Source organism: Pan paniscus, chromosome 12 (genome assembly GCF_029289425.2).
Source record: "Pan paniscus chromosome 12, NHGRI_mPanPan1-v2.0_pri, whole genome shotgun sequence".
Classification (NCBI taxonomy): domain Eukaryota; kingdom Metazoa; phylum Chordata; class Mammalia; order Primates; family Hominidae; genus Pan; species Pan paniscus.
Genome location: NC_073261.2, coordinates 94,449,682 through 94,471,639, shown reverse-complemented (window position 1 = coordinate 94,471,639; position 21,958 = coordinate 94,449,682). Strand labels below are relative to the sequence as shown.

Genomic DNA, 21,958 nt, shown 5'->3' with positions numbered 1-21,958 from the left:
GTATTTTGTTATAGCAGGCCAGAAGGACTAAGACACGTTTGTAGAAAAATTAGGTTGAATGTTTTAGAAAGACTCAATTAAAAAAAAACTGCCAGAGGCAGACAAGATGAGTAAAGACTGATAAAACAAATCTAGCATTCTACAAATTAATTCTTAAAGGTCTAAACCTTAAGATACTTCCAAAAAATTTGAAACTGAAATTTTTAGACCATGCATCATAGGTGTGCTTTGTGGAAAAAGGACAATACAGAATTCCATGAAAGAACTCATACCCAAAGACAAGACTAAAATCAAAAAATTACCAAATTCATATAGAATATTTTTAAGTTTAAAAAAAAATGTCAGCCAGGCACAGTGGCTCACGCCTGTAATCCCAGCACTTTGAGAGGCTTAGGCAGGTGGATCACGAGGTCAGGAGAGAAAGACCATCCTAGCTAACATGGTGAAACACCGTCTCTGCTTAAAATATAAAAAATTAGCCGGGCATGGTGACACTCACCTGTAGTCCCAGCTATTCAGGAGGCTGAGGCAGGAGAATCACTTGAACCTGGGAGGTGGAGGTTGCAGAGAGCATGCCATTGCACTCCAGCATGGACGAGAGAGCGAGACTCCATCTCAAAAAAAAAAAATGTTTACAGCTAGGCATGGTGGCTCATGCCTGTAATCCCAGCACTTTGGGAGGCAAAGGCGGGCGATTGCTTGAGCCCAGGAGTTCAAGACAAGCCTGGGCAACATGGTGAAATCCTGTCTCTACGAAAAATACAAAAAAAGCAAATTAGCCAGACATGGTGGCAAGCACCTGTAGTCCCAGCTACTCAGGAGGCTGAGGTGGGAGGACCACTTGAGCCTAGGAGGTCAAGGCTGCAGTGAGCCGAGATCATCCCACTACACTCCAACCTGGGTGATGGAGCAAGACTCTATCTCAAAAACAAACAAAAAAACTTTCTACAGTATGTATCATTTATGATTACCTACAGTGACTCACTTTTATTTATCTATTTATTTATTTTGAGACACAGTCTCGCTCTATCGCCCAGGCTGGAGTGCAGTGGCACGATCTCAGCTCATTACAACCTCTGCTTCTGGGTTCAAGCCATTCTCCAGCCTCAGCCTCCTGAGTAGCTGGGACTACAGGCACGCCCCACCGCACCCAGCTAATTGGTGACTCACTTTTTCATCTACTAGCTAGATCAGTGGGACTAGTTTTTCCACCAAAGAAAAATTTAGGCACACCTGAGAGGTAATAGGGTATTAAGCTAAAATTAGCCTGGCGTGGTGGTGCATGCCTGTAGTCCTAGCTACTTAGGAGGCTAAGATGAGAGACTGGCTTGAGCCGAGGAGGCAGATTTCAGTGAGTCAAGATCATATCACTGCACTCCAGCCTGGAAAACACAGCCAGACGCTGTCTCAAAAAAATATATATATAGTATTGGCAGGGGGTGGTGGCTCACGCCTGTGAGCCACCATCCCAACACTTTGGGAGGCCGAGGCAGGTGGATTACTGGAGGTCAGGAGTTTGAGACCAGCCTGGCCAACATGGCAAAACCCATCTCTACTAAAAATACAAAATTAGTTGGGTGTGGTGGTGTGCGCCTGTAATCCCAGCTACTAGGGAGGCTGAGGCAGGAGATTTGCTTAAACCCAGGAGGCGGAGGTTGCAGTGAGCTGAGATCATGCCATCACACTCCAGCCTGGGCAAAAAGAGCCAAACTCCATCTCAAAAAATATATATATACACACACACATATATATGTGTGTATATATATGTATATGTGTGTATATATATAAACATAAACATATACATATATTTGTACATATATGTATATGTAAAAACATATACATATATATATATAATGTTAAGATGGGTTTGAATCCCTGCCAAAAACTTAATTCCTCTGTAACCTTAAGGAAATTATTCAAATGTTTCATCTATAAATGAAGTGTTAAACTAGCTGGGCGTGGTGGTGTGTGCCTGTAGTCCCACCTGCTCAGGAGGCTGATGCAAGAAGATGACTTGAGCCCAGGAGTAAGCTATGCTCTTACCATTGGGCTCCAGCCTGGGTGACAGAGCAAGACTCCGTCTCAAAAACAAATAGGCTGGGCACAATGGCTCTCACACCTATAATCCCAGCACCATGGGATTATAGACAGGTAGATAGCTTGAGGCCAGGAGTTCGAGTTCAAGACTAGCCTGGTCAACACAGTGAGAACCCGTCTCTGCAAAAGCTTCAAATAAAAAAAAATTAGCCAGGCTCAGCAGTATACCTATAGTCCTAGCTACTTGGAAGGCTAAGGCAAGAAGCTCACTTGAGCTTAGGGCTTCAAGGTTGCAGTGAGCTATGACCATGCCATTGCACTCCAACCTGGGTGACAGAGCAAGACCTCATCTCTAAATAAAGTATTAAAATTAAAATTAAACCTACCCCAAATTTTGAGGGGTGAGGAATATGTTTATGGCCTTGATGGTAGTTATGGTTTCAGTGATCTATAGTTATCTCCAAAGTAATCAAGTTGTATATATTAAATATATACAGCTTTTTGTTCAATTATACTCTGATAAAGTGATTTTTTAAGTAAAATTAAATAGGGATAAATTTTTTAAACTTAAATCCACCTCACAGGTTCAAGGATTAAATGACAACTCACGTAAATATTTAGCATGCTGCCTGGCACATAAATACTCAAGTAAGTATTATGTGGACTGGCAGGAAAAGACATTCCTTGCCAGGCACAGTGGCTCACACCTGTAATCCCAGCACTTTGGGAGGCCAAGGCAGCAGGATCTCATGAGGTCAGGGGTTTGAGACAGACCATCTGGGCAACATAGTGAGACCTCACCTCTTAAAAAAAAAAAAAAAAAATTGGCCGGGCGCGGTGGCTCACGCCTGTAATCCTAGCACGTTGGGAGGCCGAGGCGGACAGATTGCCTGAGCTCAGGAGTTCGCAACCAGCCTGGGCAACACGGTGAAACCCCGTCTGTAAGAAAATACAAAAAATTAGCCGGGTGTGGTGGCTTGCGCCTGTAGTCCTAACTACTCGGGAGGCTGAGGCAGGAGAATTGCTTAAACCTGGGAGGCAGAGGTTGCAGTGAGCCACTGCACTCTAGCCTGGGCGACAGAGCGAGACTCCGTCTAAAAAGCTTAATAAAAAGACATTTCTATTCTCAGCCCTTACCACTAGGTCGAGTATTGCATATTTATACTTCCAAAACTAGAATATCTTCTAATCAGTCCATAACCAGAGGTATCAGAATGCCTTAAAGATTTTTGTCAGGCCGGACACGGTGGCTAACACCTATAATTCCAGCACTTTGGGAGGCTGAGGCGGGTGGATCACCTGAGGTCAGGAGTTCAAGACCAGCCTGGCCAACATGGTAAAACCCTGTCTCTACTAAAACTACAAAAATTAGCCGGGTATGGTGGCACACACCTGTAATCCCAGCTACTGGGGGGTGCTGAGACAGGAGAATCGCTTGAACCCAGGAGGCGGAGGTTGCAGTGAGCTGAGATTGCGCCACTGCACTCCAGCCTAGGCAACCGAGCAAGACTCCATCTCAAAAAAGAAAAAGCAACAACAAAAAAGGCTCTGTCCCATTGGGTCGTGTTCACCACGTGACAGCTTTAGAGGCCCGTTAACACATAAATAATACTTATATTATGAACAAAATTTGTATTTTTATATTGATTTTTATGTTTATATTGTTTATACTTATATTTGAAAAGTTCCCCCAAGTAGCTCTGATGAGAATCGTCAGTAAAGAACCACTGCTAGAAGATTATTGATCCCTTAATAAGATTACCCAATTATGGGCGTGGTGGCTCACGCCCATAATCCTAGCACTTTGGGAGGCTGAGGTGGGCAGATCACCTGAGGTCAGGAATTCGAGACCAGCCTGGCCACCATAGTGAAACCCCGTCTCTACTAAAAATACAAAAATTCGCTGGGGACAGTGGCATGCACCTGTAGTCTCATCTACTCAGGAGGCTGACACAGGAGAATCACTTGAGCCTGGGAGCCAGAGGTTGCAGTGAGCCAAGATCACGCCATTGCACTCCAGCCTGAGTGACAGAGCGAGACCTTGTCTCAAAAAAAAAAAAAAAAAAAAAAATTACCCAATTACTACTCAAATGTTACAAAATCACTAAAAAGACTTGGGTGGATTAACTTATGAGTTAGCCAAATAACCAAAATAAATTTGATAGAATACTTATGAAAACTACTATATAAGAAGATCCCAGTATGTCCAGGTTTTTCCTATTCAAATATGTAGATTTGCAGATGTAAACCAAAAACATAATACCTCCCATAAGTGTCAGTTCTACTAAAATAAGTATTTCCTGTATTAAAGAAAACTATAAGGCATACCTAATCAGCATTATGTATTTATGTATTTTTTTTAATTTTTTTTTTTTTTTTTTTTTGAGACAGTCTCACTCTGTCGCCCAGGCTGGAGTGCAGTGGCACAATCTCGGCTCACTGCAACCTCTGCCTCCCAGGTTTAAGCAAGTCTTCTACCTCAGCCTCCCGAGTGGCTGGGACGACAGGCACATGCCACCATGCCTGGCTGATTTTTGTATTTTTAGTAGAGACAGGGTTTCACCATATTGGCCAGGCTGGTCTCAAACTCCTGACCTTGTGATCCACCTGCCTCGGCCTCCCAAAGTGCTGGGATTACAGGCGTGAGCCACCGCGCCCGGCCAATCACATTAAATTTCTAACTTTGCAAAGGCCTTAACATGTTTAGCTTGGAGACACACAACTTTAATAGGCTTCTAATGCAGGGTTTTTCAACTTTGGCACTGACATTTTAAGCTAGATAATTCTTGGGGAGGGAGAAGATGAGACAGCCTGTATAGGCTGTCCTATTCATTGTTAAGATGTTTCAGCAGCATCTATACCCACTAGATGCCAGTAGAACCCCACCTAGCTGGGCATGGTGGCTCATGCCTGTAATCCCAGCACTTTGGGGGACCAAGGCAGGTGGATCACAAGGTCAGGAGTTCAAGAATCCCACCCTTATTCCAGTTGTGACAACCAAAATGTGTCTAGACAACAACAAATGTTCTCTGGGGAAATGGGGGTGGGGAGAGATAATCACTCATATTTGAGAACCACTGCTCTAGTGAATGTTTTTCCTGGCTCTCTTAAGGCAGTTTCTCTATTTTCTGAGCTAGTGAGCTATCTCAATTTCTTCACAGGGGACAATGAGAATAGACCCCAAAAAGGTCTGGCTGCTGCTTTTTATTGCAAAGAGAAGCAATGAAATTCAGCAACACATTGGTAGAACAGGATTTGAATTCCCATTCAAAAACTTACCAGCACTGTTGTCTTGAGCATGTCACTTAACCTCTCCAAGTCTGTTTCCTCATCTGCAAAATGGGAATAATAATATCTACTTTGCAGAGCTGCTTATATCAGAGATCATTTAAGTAAAAATGTACTATGCCTGAAACTTAGTAGGAATGCAATAAATTACAGCTATTACTATAAATGTTGATAACATTAGAAGATATTGTATCCCCTTTGCAATGCTTTTATTAGTACTCCAACTTTAATGTACATTAGAATCACCTGTGATACTTGTTAAGCCATTGAAGATGCCCAGATCCCACCCTCAGAAAGGTCCAGAAACAATGCTGAGAAAAATTGGCTGAATTTTTAAAATTATACTTGACTGCTGTATTTTCTCTCTGTTGTAAAACTCTGCAGCATTTGAAGACAGAAGAAAAAGAGAAATTCATAAAACAATTCAATCATGTAAAATATTTGTCATACAGAACAAAAACTACTTTAAAATAATGGTGTTTTGACAGTTTATTTTGAAGGTCATTTTAAAAACAAAGTTAAAGACAATCTGAGAAAAAAATTGCACAGAATACACTCATTAAATAGGTATGGTTTATGGTGATTAAATCAAAATAAGGGAAATATGTTATCTTCTGCAATTCCAGAAATAGGTTGTGTTGTCCGGAAGGTTCTTATACATCCAAAAAGAGGGAATAATCATGGCAATTAAAGCTGCCTCTTAATCATGTAAATCTACAGTAGCAACTAAATTTTTCTGTTCTTCCCATTAAGTCAGTTTCGATCTTCAAACTGTGCCTTGTTTTTTAAAAGATAAGATGCTAGAAATTCAATGGGATTTGGTGGTCTGTAAGGGAAAAGAAATCCAAAGTTTAGAAATATATTTCCTAGATGTGTTAATTTAAACATATTGTTCCATAATGAAAACTCATCTTTTTAAGTTTAATTTTCATTTCACAGTCAAAGGACATTTGTAGTAAATAAAATAAATGAGATAAGCAAGCAAATTAATTAGCCAACAAAATAGTTTAATGAGACTGAAATTTTTGTATGGCTTAAATCTGGTTATGAACTCAATTTTAAAACATGTTTAAAAAATGTATTGACAATGGGATGATCATTACCCCAGAGAGAATAATGACTTGAAGGGGTCTCATGGATGGCTTCTGAGATGCTGGCAGTATTCAGTTTCTTGATCTGACTGCAAGCTACACAGGTATGTTTAGTTTGTGAAAATTCATCAAGCTGTATACCTATGATATGTGTAATATTCTGTGTAATATCCTTCAATAAAAGAACAAAAATAATATAGGACAGTGGATGTAGCATCACTAAGACATGTAGATGAACTCAAGTGACCAGTCAAAGAAGCAACACTAATACAGATAAGTAGGTTATGTTTCTTTTCTAAAAGCTACTTCTTTCTTTCTTCAAATAATTTAAGTCAATAATTCTATTTAATACAACTACAGTACACCTAAGAAGATAAACACATTTATAAAACTAAGAGCAGATATTTGATATTAACACTTCTATATAAATTATTCTTGCTGAGAATACAAGTCCAAAGTTGAAAAATTGGGGAGACATCTATTTTAAACTCTGCTATGAAAAGGCATATTGAAAATATGTTTACAATGATCTCAAAACATTCCCAGAGCACTTTAAACAGCCCTAACAGCTGTCTACAAATAGACAAGATTTTTCACTTAGTATTTAGGGTTCACATGATGAATTACTTTACCAGAACTCTTTACTTAAAAAATGTATTTGGGGCCGGGCGCAGTGGCTCATGCCTGTAATCCCAGCATTTGGGAAGCCGAGGCAGGTGGATCATGAGGTCAGGAGTTCAAGACAGTCCTGACCAACATGGTGAAACTCCGTCTCTACTAAAAATACAAAAATTAGCCGGTCATGGCGGTGCGCACCTGTAATCCCAGCTACTCAGAAAGCTGAGGCAGGAGAATCACTTGAACCCGGGAGGTGGAGGTTGCAGTGAGCCGAGATCATGCCACTGTACTCCAGCCTGGGCGACAGAGCAAGATTCCGTCTCAAAAAAAAAACTGTATTTGACCGGGTACGGTGGCTCATGCCTGTAATCCTGGCACTTTAGAGGGCCAAGGCGGGCAGATCACAAGGTCAGGAGTTTGAGACCAGCCTGGCCAACATGGTGAAATCCTGTCTCCACTAAAAATACAAAAAATTAGCCGGGCGTGGTAGTGCATGCCTGTAGTCCCAGCTACTCAGGAGGATGAGGCATGAGAATCACTTTAACCCCAAAGGCAGAGGCTGCAGTGAACCAAGATCGAGCCACTGCCCTCCAGCCTGCCACAACAGAACAAGACTCCGTCTTGGAAAGAAAAAAAAAAAACCGTACTTGGGCCGGGGGGAAAAAAAAACAACACCGTACTTGGGCCGGGCACGGTGGCTCACGCTTATAATCCTCACACTTTGGGAGGCCAAGGCAGGCAGATAGCTTGAGCCCAAGAGTTCAAAATCAACCTGGCAACATGACAAAACCCTGTCTCTACAGAAAATACAAAAAATCAGCCAGGCGTGGTGGCGCACACCTGTAGTCACAGCTACTCAGGAGGTTAGGTGGAAAAATCGCTTGAGCCTGGGAGTTCGAGGCTTCAGTAAGCCATGATTGCCCCCGCTGTATTCCAGCTGGGGCAACAGAGCAAGACTCCATGTCAAAAAAAAAAATTTGTGTTTTAACAAAAAATATATTTACTGGCCAGGTGCAGTGGCTCATGCCTGTAATCCCAGGACTTTGGGAGTCCAAGGAGGATCACTTCCAAGCCTGGGCAACATAGTAGGACCCCAACTCTTCAAAAAAGTTTAAAAGTTAGCCTGGCATAGTGGCACACGCCTGTAGTCCCACCTACTCAGAAGGCTGAGGTGAGAGGATTGCTTAAGCCCAGAAGGCTGAAGCTGCGGTGAGTGGTGATCTTGCCACTGCACTCCAGCCTGGATGACAGAGCGAGACCTTGTCTCAAAAAAATTAACAATAAAAAAAATTTTTTTAATGTATTTACGAGCTTGAACTTAAAAATTTCTTCAAAAGTTTTTCTAGCATTTAAAGTAATATTTGGAGGCCGACTGTAATGGCTCATGCCTGTAATCCCAACACTTCAGGAGGCCGAGGCAGGCAGATCACCTGAAATCAGGAGTTCCAGACCAGCCTGATCAACATGGTAAAACCACATCTCTACTAAAAATACAAAAATTAGCCAGGCATGATGGCAGGCGCCTGTAGTTCCAGCTACTCCAGAGGCTGAGGCAGAATTTCTTGAACCAGGGAGGCGGAGGTTGCAGTGAGCTGACATCGTGCCACTGCACTCCACTCTGAGCAACATAGCATCCAGCCTGGGCAACACAGCAAGACTCCGTCTCAAAAAATAAATAAATAAATAAATACAGTAATATTTTAAATTTCTAATATATTAGTCTTCCCTAGAGGAAAAACAAAAAAATAGAAAAGATATCCATATTTTTTTCCTTTTTTCCCTTTTTTTTTTTTTTTTTAAGACTACTCAAGTGCAATAGTGAGAAGAGGGAAATGAGTAGATTAGGGGAATAAGGGCCAGGCGCGATGGCTCACACCTATAATCCCAGCATTTTGGGAGGCCAATGAGGGCAGACCACCTGAGGTCAGGAGTTAGAGACCAGCCTGGCCCACATGGTGAAACCCCATCTCTACTGAAAATACAAAAATTAGCCACGTGTGGTGGCACACACCTGTGGTCCCAGGTATTCAGGAGGCTGAAGCAGGAAAATCATTTGAACTGGGAGTCAGAGACTGCAGGGACCTGAGACTGTACCACTGCATTCGAGCCTGGGCAACAGAGACTCTGTCTCAAAAAAAAAAAAAAAAAAAAAAACCAGCTGGGCACAGTGGATCACCTGAGGTCAGGAGTTCAAGACCAGCCTGGCCAACATGGTGAAACCCCATCTCTACTAAAAATACAAAAATTAGCTTTGTGTGCTGACAGGCACCTGTAATCCCAGCTACTCAGGAGGCTGAGGCAAGAGAACTGCTTGAACCCAGGAGGTGGAGGTTGCAGTGACCTGAGATCATGCCACTGCATTCCAGCCCTGGGTAACAAGAACAAAACTCTGTCTCAAAAAAAAAAAAAAAAAAAAAAAGAGTAGAATAAGGAGCTTGTTCTGTAAGACTATCAACAATCGAGTTAACTCACTACCTTCAAATCAACCAAGATACCCATTTTTTTTTTTTTTTTTTTTTGAGACGGAGTCGCTGTGTCGCCCAGGCTGGAGTGCAGTGGCGCAATCTCGGCTCACTGCAAGCTCCGCCTCCCGGGTTCACGCCATTCTCCTGCCTCAGCCTCCCGAGTAGCTGGGCCTACAGGCACCTGCCACCATGCCCAGCTAATTTTTTGTATCGTTACTAGAGACAGGGTTTCACTGCATTAGCCAGGATGGTCTCGATCTCCTGACCTCGTGATCCGCCCGCCTCAGCCTCCCAAAGTGCTGGGATTACAGGCGTGAGCCACCACGCCTGGCCCAAGATACCCATATTTTAATTGTTGATAGTAGAGCCAAGATATAGCTCAGTCATAAATAAATGGTAATTTACAAATATAGCCATCAAAAACAAATATTTACTGCTCATTCATACAGTTTTTATATAAACAAATTATCTATTCTAAGTTAATAACTCACTTTTACTATAAGAAATGATATATTTCCTTTTTTTTTTTTTTTTTTTGAGGCAGGGTCTCACTCTGTCACCCAGGCTGGAGTGCAGTGGTGCGATCACAGCTCACTGCAGCCTCAAACTCCTGGGCCCAAGCCCAAGCGATCCTCCCACCTTGGCCTCCCAAGCAGTGCGGGCTAAGGCATACCCCACCACACCTGGCTGAGATGAGACATGGTTCCATCAAGTTCTTTATCAAGTTATGTCAGTTTGCTATTATAATGTTTATTATTATTCCTTGAATAAAAAAGAATATGCACCTAATAAACGTTGACTAGTCTAACTTGCAAAACCAATTTTCTTATTAGATTTGCTTACACAAAAAAGAATTTAGGTGAGAAATACTGGGGAAAACATGTTAAAGAAAGAGAAATTGTACTCTTGCTATTAAGAAAATTTAAGGCCAGGCTCAGTGGCTCACGCCTATAATCCCAGCACTTTGGGAGGCCGAGATGGGCGGATCACAAGGTCAAGAGATCGAGATCATTCTGGCCAACATGGTGAAACCCCATCACTACTAAAAATACAAAAACTAGCCGGGCATGGTGGTGGGTGCCTGAGCTGCTCAGGAAGCTAAGGCAGAATCGCTTGAACTCATGAGGTGGAGGTTGCAGTGAGCCAAGATCATGCCACTGCACTCCAGCCTGGCGACAGAGCGAGACTCCAAACCCTGTCTCTACTAAAAATACAATAATCAGCCAGGCGTGGTGGCAGGTGCCTGTAATCCCAGCTACTCGGTAGACTGAGGTAGGAGAATCACTTGAACCCGGTGAGGTGGAGGTTGCAGTGAGCCAGGGTTGCACCACTGCACTCCAGCCAGGGAGACATAGCAAGACTCAGTCTCAAAAAAAAATAAGAATAATAATAATAGGCCGGGCGCAGTGGCTCATGCCTGTAATCCCAGAACTTTGGGAGGCTGAGGCGGGCAGATCACTTGAGGTTAGGAGTTCAAGACCAGCCTGGCCAACATGGTGAAAACCCTTCTTTACTAAAAATACAAAAATTAGCCGGGCGTAGTGGCCCACGCCTGTAGTCCCAGCTACCCGGGAGGCTGAGACACAAGAATCACTTGAAACCAGGAGGTAGAGGTTGCAGTGAACGAGATCATACCACCATCCTCCAGCCTGGGCAACAGAGCTAGATTCTGTCTCAAAATAACAATAATAATAATAAATTATAATCATGAAGACTGTGGAGAGATACAGAAAAATGTTATGTCATAATAAATAAAAAGAAAATTCAAAATTACATGTATATCATGATTACAAATCTTTACAAATATGCATATGATCTAAGACCGGTGGGAAAAAATTTAAATGTCTGAATTATGAGATTATGGCTGAATACTTTCTTAAAAACTTTAACATCCATAAATCACACAGTAAAAAGTCGCTATACATAACTATGATATTTCAGATAGGGGAATCTATTTTGCTTTCTTTACTAACTCCATTTGTGGACACAATTATCTTACCTTTCCTTTGCAAGCACAGCAAGTCCCTGTAATAAGATAGGCACAACTGTCTGATCCAGGTAGGCACGAGTTGGCAAAGACTGGAGATCTACCTTCTGCTTTGATGACTTTTCTGCATTAATCTTCTCATTTTCTACTATTCTCTAGTGAATTCAAAAAAACAGTGCATGAACATTTCAAATAACCAGGTTATTTTGAGTGCTAAACAAAACTAATGGAAATAAGACACTAATAGAAAAGGCAAATCAATGACTAGAAAGATGGTACTAGACCACAAACTTCTCTGCCCAAAATAAATTCAGACCCATCTTTCAATCTCATTCAAGCTCTCTCTCTCCAAAAGCACCTATTATCTCATTGTTCTAATGTCATGTCTCAAGATCCTACTCTTTCTCCCTTTCCTTCTGACTTTGTAGGAGTAAATACAAATCCTTTTTCTCTTTTTCATGTATCTTCTTAGAGTGTGTTCCCCAAAAAAAAAAAAATGGACGTGACACCAAACAGCACCAAATCATAGTAAGAAAGCTGGTCACATCAGAGAGAGCAAGCTTCAGGGTCCAAGGCTTATACACTCAAGAAAATACAGCTAAAATTTATTACCATTGTCTTGTATTCACTGTTGTCATTTTTATGGTTACCCTCTATTTATCACAATGAGAATGTTTTTCCCTTTATGTTTCTTTTTTAAAGAAATATATCCAGCCTGGACAACTGCAAAATCCAGTCTTTACCAAAAATACAAAAATCAGGCCTGGCGCAGGGGCTCACGCCTGTAATCTCAGCACTTTGGGAGGCAGAGGCGGGCAGATCACGAGATCAGGATATCGATACCATCCTGGCTAACACAGTGAAACCCCGTCTCTACTAAAAATACAAAAAATTCGCCGGGTGTGGTGGCAGGCGCCTGTAGTCCCACTTACTCGGGAGGCTGAAGCAGGAGAATGGCGTGAACCTGGGAGGCGGAGCTTGCAGTGAGCCGAGATCGCGCCACCGCACTCCAGCCTGGGCGACAGAGCGAGACTCAGTCTCAAAAAAAAAAAAAAAAAATTATCCAGGCGTGGTAGTGCGTGCCTGTAGCCCCAGCTACTCAGGAGCCTGAGGTGGGAGGATCACTTGAGCCCAGGAGACGGAGGTTGCAGTGAGACGAGATCATGCCACTGCACTCTAGCCTGACCGACAAAGCAAGGCCCTGGCTCTAAATAAATAATCTATGATTTTTAAAAATGAACAGGTTTAAGAAAATACGTTATGTAAATAATAACCCCAAAATGAAGAAAATTATTAACAGAAAAAATCATTAATGTCACACTTAAATGAATGAAGTTTTCCCCATTCCGGCAGGTAACACTAAAAAACAATCATTACAACTAAAAATAAATGAAGTTTAAAAAATAACAAGTTATATTTTCTTCTTCACAATTCCCAAATTTTGGAGCTATCAAATAGATTCGACTGACATTCAGAGCATTAAAAAGTAATTCATTGCCTCCATCGCACTCACATTTTTCAAACTAATGTATTAAAAAATTTTGCGGCCAGGCACGGTGGCTGACGCCTGTAAACCCAGCACTTTCGGAGGCCAAGGCAGGCCGACCATGAGGTCAGGAGTTCAAGACAGCCTGGCCAATATGGCGAAACCCCGTCTCTACTAATAATACAAAAATTAGCCGGGCGTGGTAGTGCACACCTGTACTCCCAGCTACTCGGGAGGCTGAGGCAGAAGAATCGCTTGAACCTGGGAGGTGAAGGTTGCAATGAGCCGAGATCACACCACTGCACTCCAGCCTGGGTGACAAAGACTCCATCTCAAAAAAAAAAAAGAAAAGAAAAATAAAAAATAAAAAAACTAGACAGGCATGGTGGTGCACACCTGTAATGCCAGCTACTTAAGAAGCTGAAACACGAAAATCACTTGTACCTGGGAGGCAGAGGTTGCAGTGAGCTGAGGTCATGCCACTGCACTCCAGCTTGGGTAACACAGCAAGATTCCGTCTCAAAACGAAAAAACAAAGGCCGGGCACGGTGGCTCACACCTGTAATCCCAGCACTTTGGGAGGCCCAAGAGGGCGGATCATGCGGTCAGGAGTTCGAGACCAGCCTGACCAACATGGTGGAACCCTGTCTCTACTAAAAATACAAAAATTAGCTGGGCGTAGTAGTGCGCGCCTGTAATCCCTACTCAGGAGGCTGAGGCAGGAGAATCGCTTGATTCCAGGAGGCAGAGGTTGCAGTGAGCCAAGATTGCGCCACTGCACTCCAGCCTGGGTGACAGAGCGAGACTCTGTCTCAAAAAAATAAAAAATAAAAATAAAAAAATGAAAGAGACAAAGAAGAAATAGCTCTAAAAGGACAAAACAGTATTCCTAAGAGCACTTTCATTTAAATGAACTTTTGCTTCAATCATACTCAAACTAGATATAAAAGAGTCGACAAAGAAAAATTTTTCTACTTTTAATTTTATTTTGGTAAAAGTGAGAAAAAACCTTTAATCACGTTATCTGTAACATATATAGCATGGTTTCCAAAGACACTTCCCATAACTATGTCAGACAACTTCTGCTTATAATTTTTCAATCTAATTTTGGAATTAAAAGATAATTTTCTATGAAATACAAAGTTTTTTAATCTATAAAATACTATTTATTTGTCCATGGACTGAAAATTTTATTTTTCATTAGTAAATTTCAACAGATAATTAGCAGACCATCATTTCAGAAATTCTAACTGAGTCTTTGTAAAAGTTCACCTTTCCATTGCAGAAAACACTATACAACTTCATTATTTCTGAAAACTGACAGTATCATCTTGAATGAATTTTCATCCCCTAAATCAAAATCCACTATGTTCAAAACTTCACACTGATCACAACAAAGACAATGTGGCAAACTTCAAAATCTCACAGTGTATTTCCTAAAAACAGTCCTAACTTCCAGTCACAGTATACATACGTATACAATAAAAACTACTCGGGGCCAGGCACAGTGGCTCACATCTGTAATCCCAGTACTTTGGGAAGCCAAGGCAGGAGGACTGCTTGAGCACAGGAGTTTGAAACCAGCTTGAGCAACATAGTGAGACCCTGTTACCATTTTTAAAAGAATAATTTTAGGCTGGGCACAGTGGCTCACGCCTGTAATCCCAGCACTTTAGGAGGCCGAGGCAGCTGGACCACGAGTTCAGGAGTTCGAGACCAGCCTGACTAACATGGTGAAATCCCGTCTCTACTAAAAATACAAAATTTATCTGGGCATGGTGGCAGGCGCCTGTAATCCCAGCTATTTATTCAGGAGGCTGAAGCAGGAGAATTGCTTGAACCCTGGAGGCAGAGGTTGCAGTGAGCCAAGATTGCGCCACTGCACTCTAGCCTGGGCAACAGAGTGAGACTCCATCTCAAAAAAATAATAATAACTTTTTTTTTAATTTTTGGCAGGGCGCGGTGGCTCATGCCTGTAATCCCAGTACTTTGGGAGGCCGAGGCAGGTGGATCACCTGAGGTCAGGAGTTCCAGACCAGCCTGCCCAACATGGTGAAACCCCGCCTCTAAAAATACAAAAATTAACCAAGCATGGTGGCAGGCGCCTGTAATCCCAGGTACTCGGGAGGCTGAGGCAGGAGAATTAATTGAATCTGGGAGATGGAGGTTGCAGTGAGCCGAGATCGCACCGTTGCACTCCAGCCTGGGTGACAGAGAAAGTCTCTGTCTCAAAAAAAGAAAAAAAATTTTAACTTGTTAGTTACATGACATTACAATGCCTACAATAGGAAAGCCAATAAGAAAGAGCAACGTGGCCGGGCATGGTGGCTCACGCCTGTAATCCCAGCACTTTGGGAGGCCAAGGCAGGCGGATCACTTGAGGTTAGGAGTTCAAGAACAGCCTGGCCAACATGGAGAAACCACAACTCTATTAAAAATACAAAACTTGCCAGGCGTGGTGGCACATGCCTGTAATCCCAGCTACTCGGGAGGCTAAGGCAGGAGAATCACTTGAACCTGGGAGGCAGAGGTTGCGGTGAGCCGAGATCACGCCACAGCACTCCAGCCCAGCAACAAGAGCAAAACTCCGTCTCAAAACAAACAAAAAGAGCAATGCCTAAGAAACTCCTATAACTCCTGTAATAAATTTCTTAACCAAATCCTCCCATTTATTTCATGTGAACATTTATGAATTATCTACAATGTGCCAATTGTGATGCTCAATTTCACTTGTCAAAATCTTGAACTAACCTAAAAATAGATATAGCCAAACTAACACAAACAAACAATGAGCTGATAAGACAGTGTAGAACAGTGATCACAAAAAGGGGAGAAATTAGGTGAGTACTATGACTGTCCCAGCTTACTGCTTTCTGCTTGGAGAACTTACAGGATGCAGTGTAGGGAGAGAGAACTTGAACAGAGCCTAGTAGTCTCCCTGAGTTGAGAAGACAGTTGAAAATTCTGGGAGACCAAAACAACTAAAATTTGCAAGGCAGAGCACTGAAGAGAAGAAAGGCGCATGGAGACAAGAACTGCACAGAAAGAGACTAAACATATTGCCTTCCAGTCTTCAGGTGAATACTTATCAATAGATGGATATAAGTCAACTACCCAAGGCCAGGGAAACAACCATCTTGTATTAGTCCATTTGCATTGCTATAAAGAAATACCTGAGGGTGGGTAATTTATAAAGAAAAGAGGTTTATTTGGTCACAGTTCTGCAAGCTACACAAGCATGGCGCCAGCATCTGCTTCTTGTGAGGGCTTCAGGGAGCAATGAATCATGACACAGAGGGAAGGGGAACTGGTGTGTCACATAACAAGAGAGGGAGCAAGAGAGAAAGGAGTAGGTGCCAGACTCTTTTTAACAATCAGATCTCATGGTAACTAATAGAGTAAGAACTGACTCATTACCAAAAGATGGCACCATGCCATTCATGAGGGTTTTGCCCCCATGACCCAAACACCTCCCACTAGGCCCCACCTCCAACACTGGGGGTCACATTTCAACATGAGATTTGGAAGGGACAAATATCCAAACTATATTACACCAGGAGGAACAATCCTTGCAGCTCACACAGGCTGGAAACAGTTTGTGTTCCAGTGACACAGGGGAAGAAAATCTCATAATACGCTGGCCGCGGTGACTCACACCTGTAATCCCAGCACTTTGGGAGGTCAAGGCAGGTGGATCACCTTAGGTCAGGAGTTTGAGACCGTCCTGGCCAACATGGTAAAACCCCGTCTCTACTAAAAATACAAAAATTCGGCAGGCATGGTGGCACATGCCTGTAATTCCAGCTACTCGGGAGGCTGAGGCAGGAGAGTCACTTGAACCCAGGAGGTGGAGGTTGCATTGACCCAAGATCGCGCCACTTCCAGCCTGGGCGACAAGAGCAAAACTCCATCTTAAAAAAGAAAAATAAAAAAAGGTAAATCGCTTGAACCCGGGAGGCAGAGGTTGCAGTGAGCCGAGAGCACGCCACTACACTCCAGCCTGGGCGACAGAGCGAGACTCCATTTAAAAAAAAAAAATTATAATGTATCCCTGCCAGGCATGGTGGCACACACCTCTAGTCCCAACTACTCAGGAGGCTGAGGTGGGAGGATCACTTAAGACCAGGAGTTTGAGGCTACAGTGAGCTACGATCATGCCACTGTACCCCAGCCTGGGTGAAAGAGCAAGACTCAGTCTTAAAAACAAAAATTAAATAAATAAATAAACAAAAACATTTCGCCGGGCACGGTGGCTCACACTTGTAATCCCAGCACTTTGGGAGGCCGAGGCGGGTGGATCACGAGGTCAGGAGATCAAGACCATCCTGGCCAACATGGTGAAACCTCATCTCTACTAAAAATACAAAAAAATTAGCCGGGCATGGTGGCGGCGCCTGTAGTCCCAGCTACTCAGGAGGCTGAGGCAGGAGAATGGCATGAACCCGGAAGGCGGAGCTTGCAGTGAGCCAAGATCACGCCACTGCACTCCAGCCTGGGCGACAGAGCAAGACTCTGTCTCAAAAAACAAAAAAAAAAGAAACCCAGTCTCTACTGAAAATACAAAAAAATTAGCCGGGCGTGGTTGGCGGGTGCCTGTAGTCCCACCTACTCGGGAGGCTGAGGCAGGAGAATGGTGTGAACCCAGGAGGCAGAGCTTGCAGTGAGCCAAGATTGCACCACTGCACTCCAGCCTGGGAGACAGAGCGAGACTCTGTTTCAAAAAAAAGAAAAAAAACTACACCAAGACACGCCACAACCAAATAACTTTAAAACACTGATATAAAGAAAATCTCAAAAGTAGCAAGAGAGAAGACGTTATTTATTGACGAGCAAAGATAGGAACGATAGCAAGCTTCTTTTCAGAAACAATGTCCGCCAGAAGACTGTGAAGCAAATCTACAACTAGCAAAATATCTTCTAAAAACAAGGGCAAAATAATGACTTTTTCAGACATTCAGAAGCTGAATTTCTTACCAGTGGATGTGAACTACAAGAAATGTTCAAGGAAGCCCTTTGGGCAGGAGGAAAATGATACCTTTTGGGAAAGATGGAAATCTAGACCTACACAAAAGAATGAAGATCTCCAGAAATGGTCAATATGTGGATAAATGTAAAATTCTCCTTTTTTTGTATTGTTTACCTATCTTTAAAGTACATATCTTTTTTGCTTTTGAGACAAGGTCTCCCTGTCTCACTCAGGATGGTGTGCAGTGGTGCAATTAGGGCTCACTGCAGCTTCAGCCTCCCAGGCTCAAGTGATCCTCCTGCTTCAGCCTCCCAAGTAGCTGGGGACTGTAGGCACGTACCGTCACACCCAGCTAATTTTTCTATTTTTTTGTAGAAACAGGGTTTGTAGGCTGGTTTCAAACTCCTGAGCTCAAGCGATTTAACAGCCACCATGCCCAGACAACTTTTTTTTTTTTGAGACAGAGTCTCACTCTGTCACCCAGGCTGGAATGCAGTGGCACAATCTTGGCTCACTGCAACCTCTGCCTCCGGGGTTCAAGCAATTCTCCTGCCTCAGCCTCCTGAGTAGCTGGGATTACAGGAACTTGCCACCACGCCTGGCTAATTTTTGTATTTTCAGTAGAGACGGAGTTTCACCATGTTGGCCAGGCTTGAATTCCTCACCTCAAGTGATCTGCCCACCTCGGCCTCCCAAAGTGCTGGGATTACAAGCATAAGCCACCACGCCCAGCCTGTATGCTTTATTAAAAAAAACAAGACATGTGTGATTCAGTTTGGATAAATGAGAGTAACAGCATTTCTAAGCACAGTAATAATAGTAATAGCTGTTAATATTTTTTTAGCCTTGGCCAGGCATGGTGGCTCACACTTATAATCCCAGCACTTTGGGAGGCCAAGGTGGGCGGATCATGAGGTCAAGAGATAGAGACCATCTAGCTAACACAGTGAAACCCCGTCTCTACTAAAAAAAAATACAAAAAATTAGCCGGGCATGGTGGCGGGTGCCTGTAGTCCCAGCTACTCGGGAGGCTGAGGCACGAGTGAGCCGAGATCGCACTATTGCACTCCAGCCTGGACGACAGAGCAAGACTCCGTCTCAAAAAAAAAAAAAAAAAAAATTCTAATATTTTACTATCTGCCACACACACTCTTAAGTAATTTGCTTGTATCTTCAGCCCCATAAGGCTCAGAGAAGTTCAGTAACTTGTTCAAGATCACCAGAAAGTATGTTGGGAGCTGTATTTTCAACCTAGGCAGGTTGGCATTTTTGCGGTTGAATTAAGTTGTATTGCTCATTTTCTTTCTTTTTTTTTTTTTGGACAAAGTCTCGCTTTATCACCCAGGATGGAGTGCAGTGGCATGATCTCGGCTCACTGCAACCTCCACCTCTCGGGTTCAAGCGACTCGCGATTCTCTTGCCTCAGCCTCCCGAGTAGCTGGGATTAGTAGAGAGGAGGTTTCACCATGTTGGCCAGGCTGGTCTGGAACTCCTGACCTCAGGTGATCAGCTCGCCTTGGCCCTCAAAGTGCTGGGATTACAAGGGTGAGCCACCGCGTCCGGCCTTATTTTGGGGGGGGGGGGGGCGGGGGGAGGGAAATAGGGACAGGGTCACATGCTGACACCCAGGCTGGAGCGCAGTGGTGCGATCATAGCTCACTGCAGCCTCAACCTCCCCAGCTCCAGCAATACTCTCACTCCAGCCCAGGAGTTACTGAACTCTAAAAAGAAATAAATATTTATTAAATGTTGACTCCACCAGCTCACTATTCTGCTACAAAGACCAACAGGTTTCCTAATTTTATTTTTTTACTTTTTTTTTTTTTTTTTTTTTTGAGACGGAGTCTCACTCTGCCGCCCAGGCTGTAGTGCAGTGGCGCGATCTCAGCTCACTGCAACCTGTCTTCCAGATTCAAGAGATTCTCTGGCCTCAGCCACCCGAACAGATAGGATTACAGTCATCCACCATCATGCCCGGCTAATTTTTGTATTTTTAGTAGAGACGGGGTTTCACCATGTTGGTCAGGCTGGTCTGGAACTCCTGACCTCAGGTGATCCGCCAGCCTTGGCCTCCCAAAGTGCTGGGATGATAGGCGTGGGCCATCGCGCCCGGCGAAGGGTTTCTTAATTTTAATATGCGGTTTTTACGTAGCAACATCCCAAAAGATCGATTAAAAGCCACCAAGAAAAATGATTCAGACAGTATCCCTCAAGAATATGTGTTTCGCAATAAAAGTTCAATCCTTTGACTCAAACGTAATTTGTACGTCTGTACACCAAGAAGCATTAGTACTGCTAATAAAAAAGCTACCCATAACTTGATACTATTCAGTTCACGATAACAAAGTTTTCCCTTGTGCATAGCAACCTAGTAAAAGCAGATCCCAAGTTTTCTCCAGCTTGCAAGAGACAACACAGATGAGGCATAGGAACTTGGCGAGTTACCTCAACGTTGTCTGTGAGACCGTACTCAGAGTGAGGATTTTCTGCAACCTAGAAAACAAAACACCGGTCACAGAGATATAAGTCCCCCCTTTCTCGCTGCCTCCCTGCACACCGCCACCCTGAATCCACGGCCTCCTGATACCTGCGTTTGTCCCTCCAGCATCTGCTCTGGCTCCATGGCGGACCCTGCAAGTCACAGTCCCCGGATACCAGTCTTGGAAAACAAGAAGAGCCGCGAGTTACCTGGGAGATTTCAACACGAAGACTCCAGGATGGAGTGCAGCCCAGCCCCCGACCCCGCCCCTCACCCCCACCTGGGCGCGGGAGCACCAAGAGCAGTAGAGCAGCAGAGTGGGACAGTCCACGACTGGGCGCCCAGTCCACGACTGGGTCTGGAAACTCTACGACAGTCCCAAGTACCTAGAATAAGTGAGAAAGTGGGGGAAAGGGAGCTGATTACCCGCGCCCAAGCCGTTCGTTCTTAAGAGCCCTGCACCGCGCCACCAGCTCCCAGCACAAACAGCTCCGACCGTAAGTGACGGCTGTCGCACGACTGCCGCGCCTGCGCAGAACCTCCCGGCGGACAAGAAGCTGGGAGGCGCGCAGAACCGTCGTCAGTCCCCGAGGCTCTCTGCAGTCCGCGTGAGTCCTGGCCAAGGTCTGGCCTCGGAAGCTACGAGCTACAATCTTCCTTCATCCTACCCACCCACGAAGAGCGCCACCCCAGCTGCAGACCAAGTGACCAGCCCAGTTAGAAGGGGCTCGGCCGGATCAAACCTCGGTGCTGCCTCAAAGCATCTGCTGAAGCTCTTCCTCGACCAACTGAACTTCCTCACTGAGTGGTTCTTACTAGAAAATTATAAGCCCAGTCTGACAGTCTCTGAAAGAATGTCAGTGTTTTACTGTAAAGCCAAAGATGGGGGAAGAAGCAGTTTTGGGGGTTTCCTGATCAGCTTTTATTCAAGCCCTTAAATCTGTGAATATGCGATGTTAATGCCACCTTACATTTGTATTAGATTAGCAGTATGCAGCTGGCTTTCCAAACCGTGGTCCTACTGATAGTAATGTAGTTGTAAAACGTACATAGGATAATTTGCCTCCTACACAGTGTGTAAATAGCAAACAACATATCTTTACTTGGATTTTTTAAAATTCCAATAAATTCAATTTATTTTAATGTAAACAAAAGTGATAACACGCAAACTTCCTGCCTTTGACACAATTCTATTTGTAATTGCACTTTGTAATATGAAAACTTGAAAACATTTGGAGTAAATGATGGCATAACAATATGGTGGAATATAAGCCATTAAAATTAAAAATTGTGACTACATATACAGAAATATGAGGTACCATTGAGTTTTACTTCCAGCTGGCATTAGACTACAACTTAATATTGCTACTCTAAAAAATCGTGGATACAGATCTAAAGTAAATAAAATTTGGTTAAGAGCTAGACATATAAGTAAGTTTTTAAAGTTTCGCAGTGCATACTTAAATAGTATTGTGATTGGTGACAGCTGTCATGTGGAACTTTGAAGATTTTTCATGTAATGCTGATTCAAACGTGTATGC

At 43.4% G+C, this 21,958-nt stretch overlaps 1 protein-coding gene across 4 annotated transcripts in view; it reads right to left on the bottom strand.

Annotated features, from left to right (window-relative positions):
* The window catches only part of DPY30 (dpy-30 histone methyltransferase complex regulatory subunit), a 28,134-nt gene extending 6,417 nt beyond the window's left edge, over positions 1-21,717 (bottom strand). Inside the window, exons 1-5 of one of the 4 annotated variants that reach the window (XM_063595014.1) lie at positions 20,844-20,957; positions 20,526-20,597; positions 20,384-20,431; positions 11,499-11,641; positions 5,317-5,369 (exon numbers count right to left, since the gene is read on the bottom strand). In XM_063595014.1, coding sequence (XP_063451084.1) covers positions 5,366-5,369; positions 11,499-11,641; positions 20,384-20,431; positions 20,526-20,561 — 231 coding nt within the window. In that variant the 5' untranslated portion in view covers positions 20,562-20,597; positions 20,844-20,957 and the 3' untranslated portion in view covers positions 5,317-5,365. Of the gene's footprint in view, positions 1-5,316; positions 5,370-5,549; positions 5,704-5,799; positions 6,152-11,498; positions 11,642-20,383; positions 20,432-20,525; positions 20,598-20,697 lie in introns of those variants that run through there. The other 3 variants (XM_034952889.3, XM_003827166.5, XM_003827167.7) reach the window with 3 other exon arrangements.
* Positions 21,718-21,958: the final 241 nt, after the last annotated feature.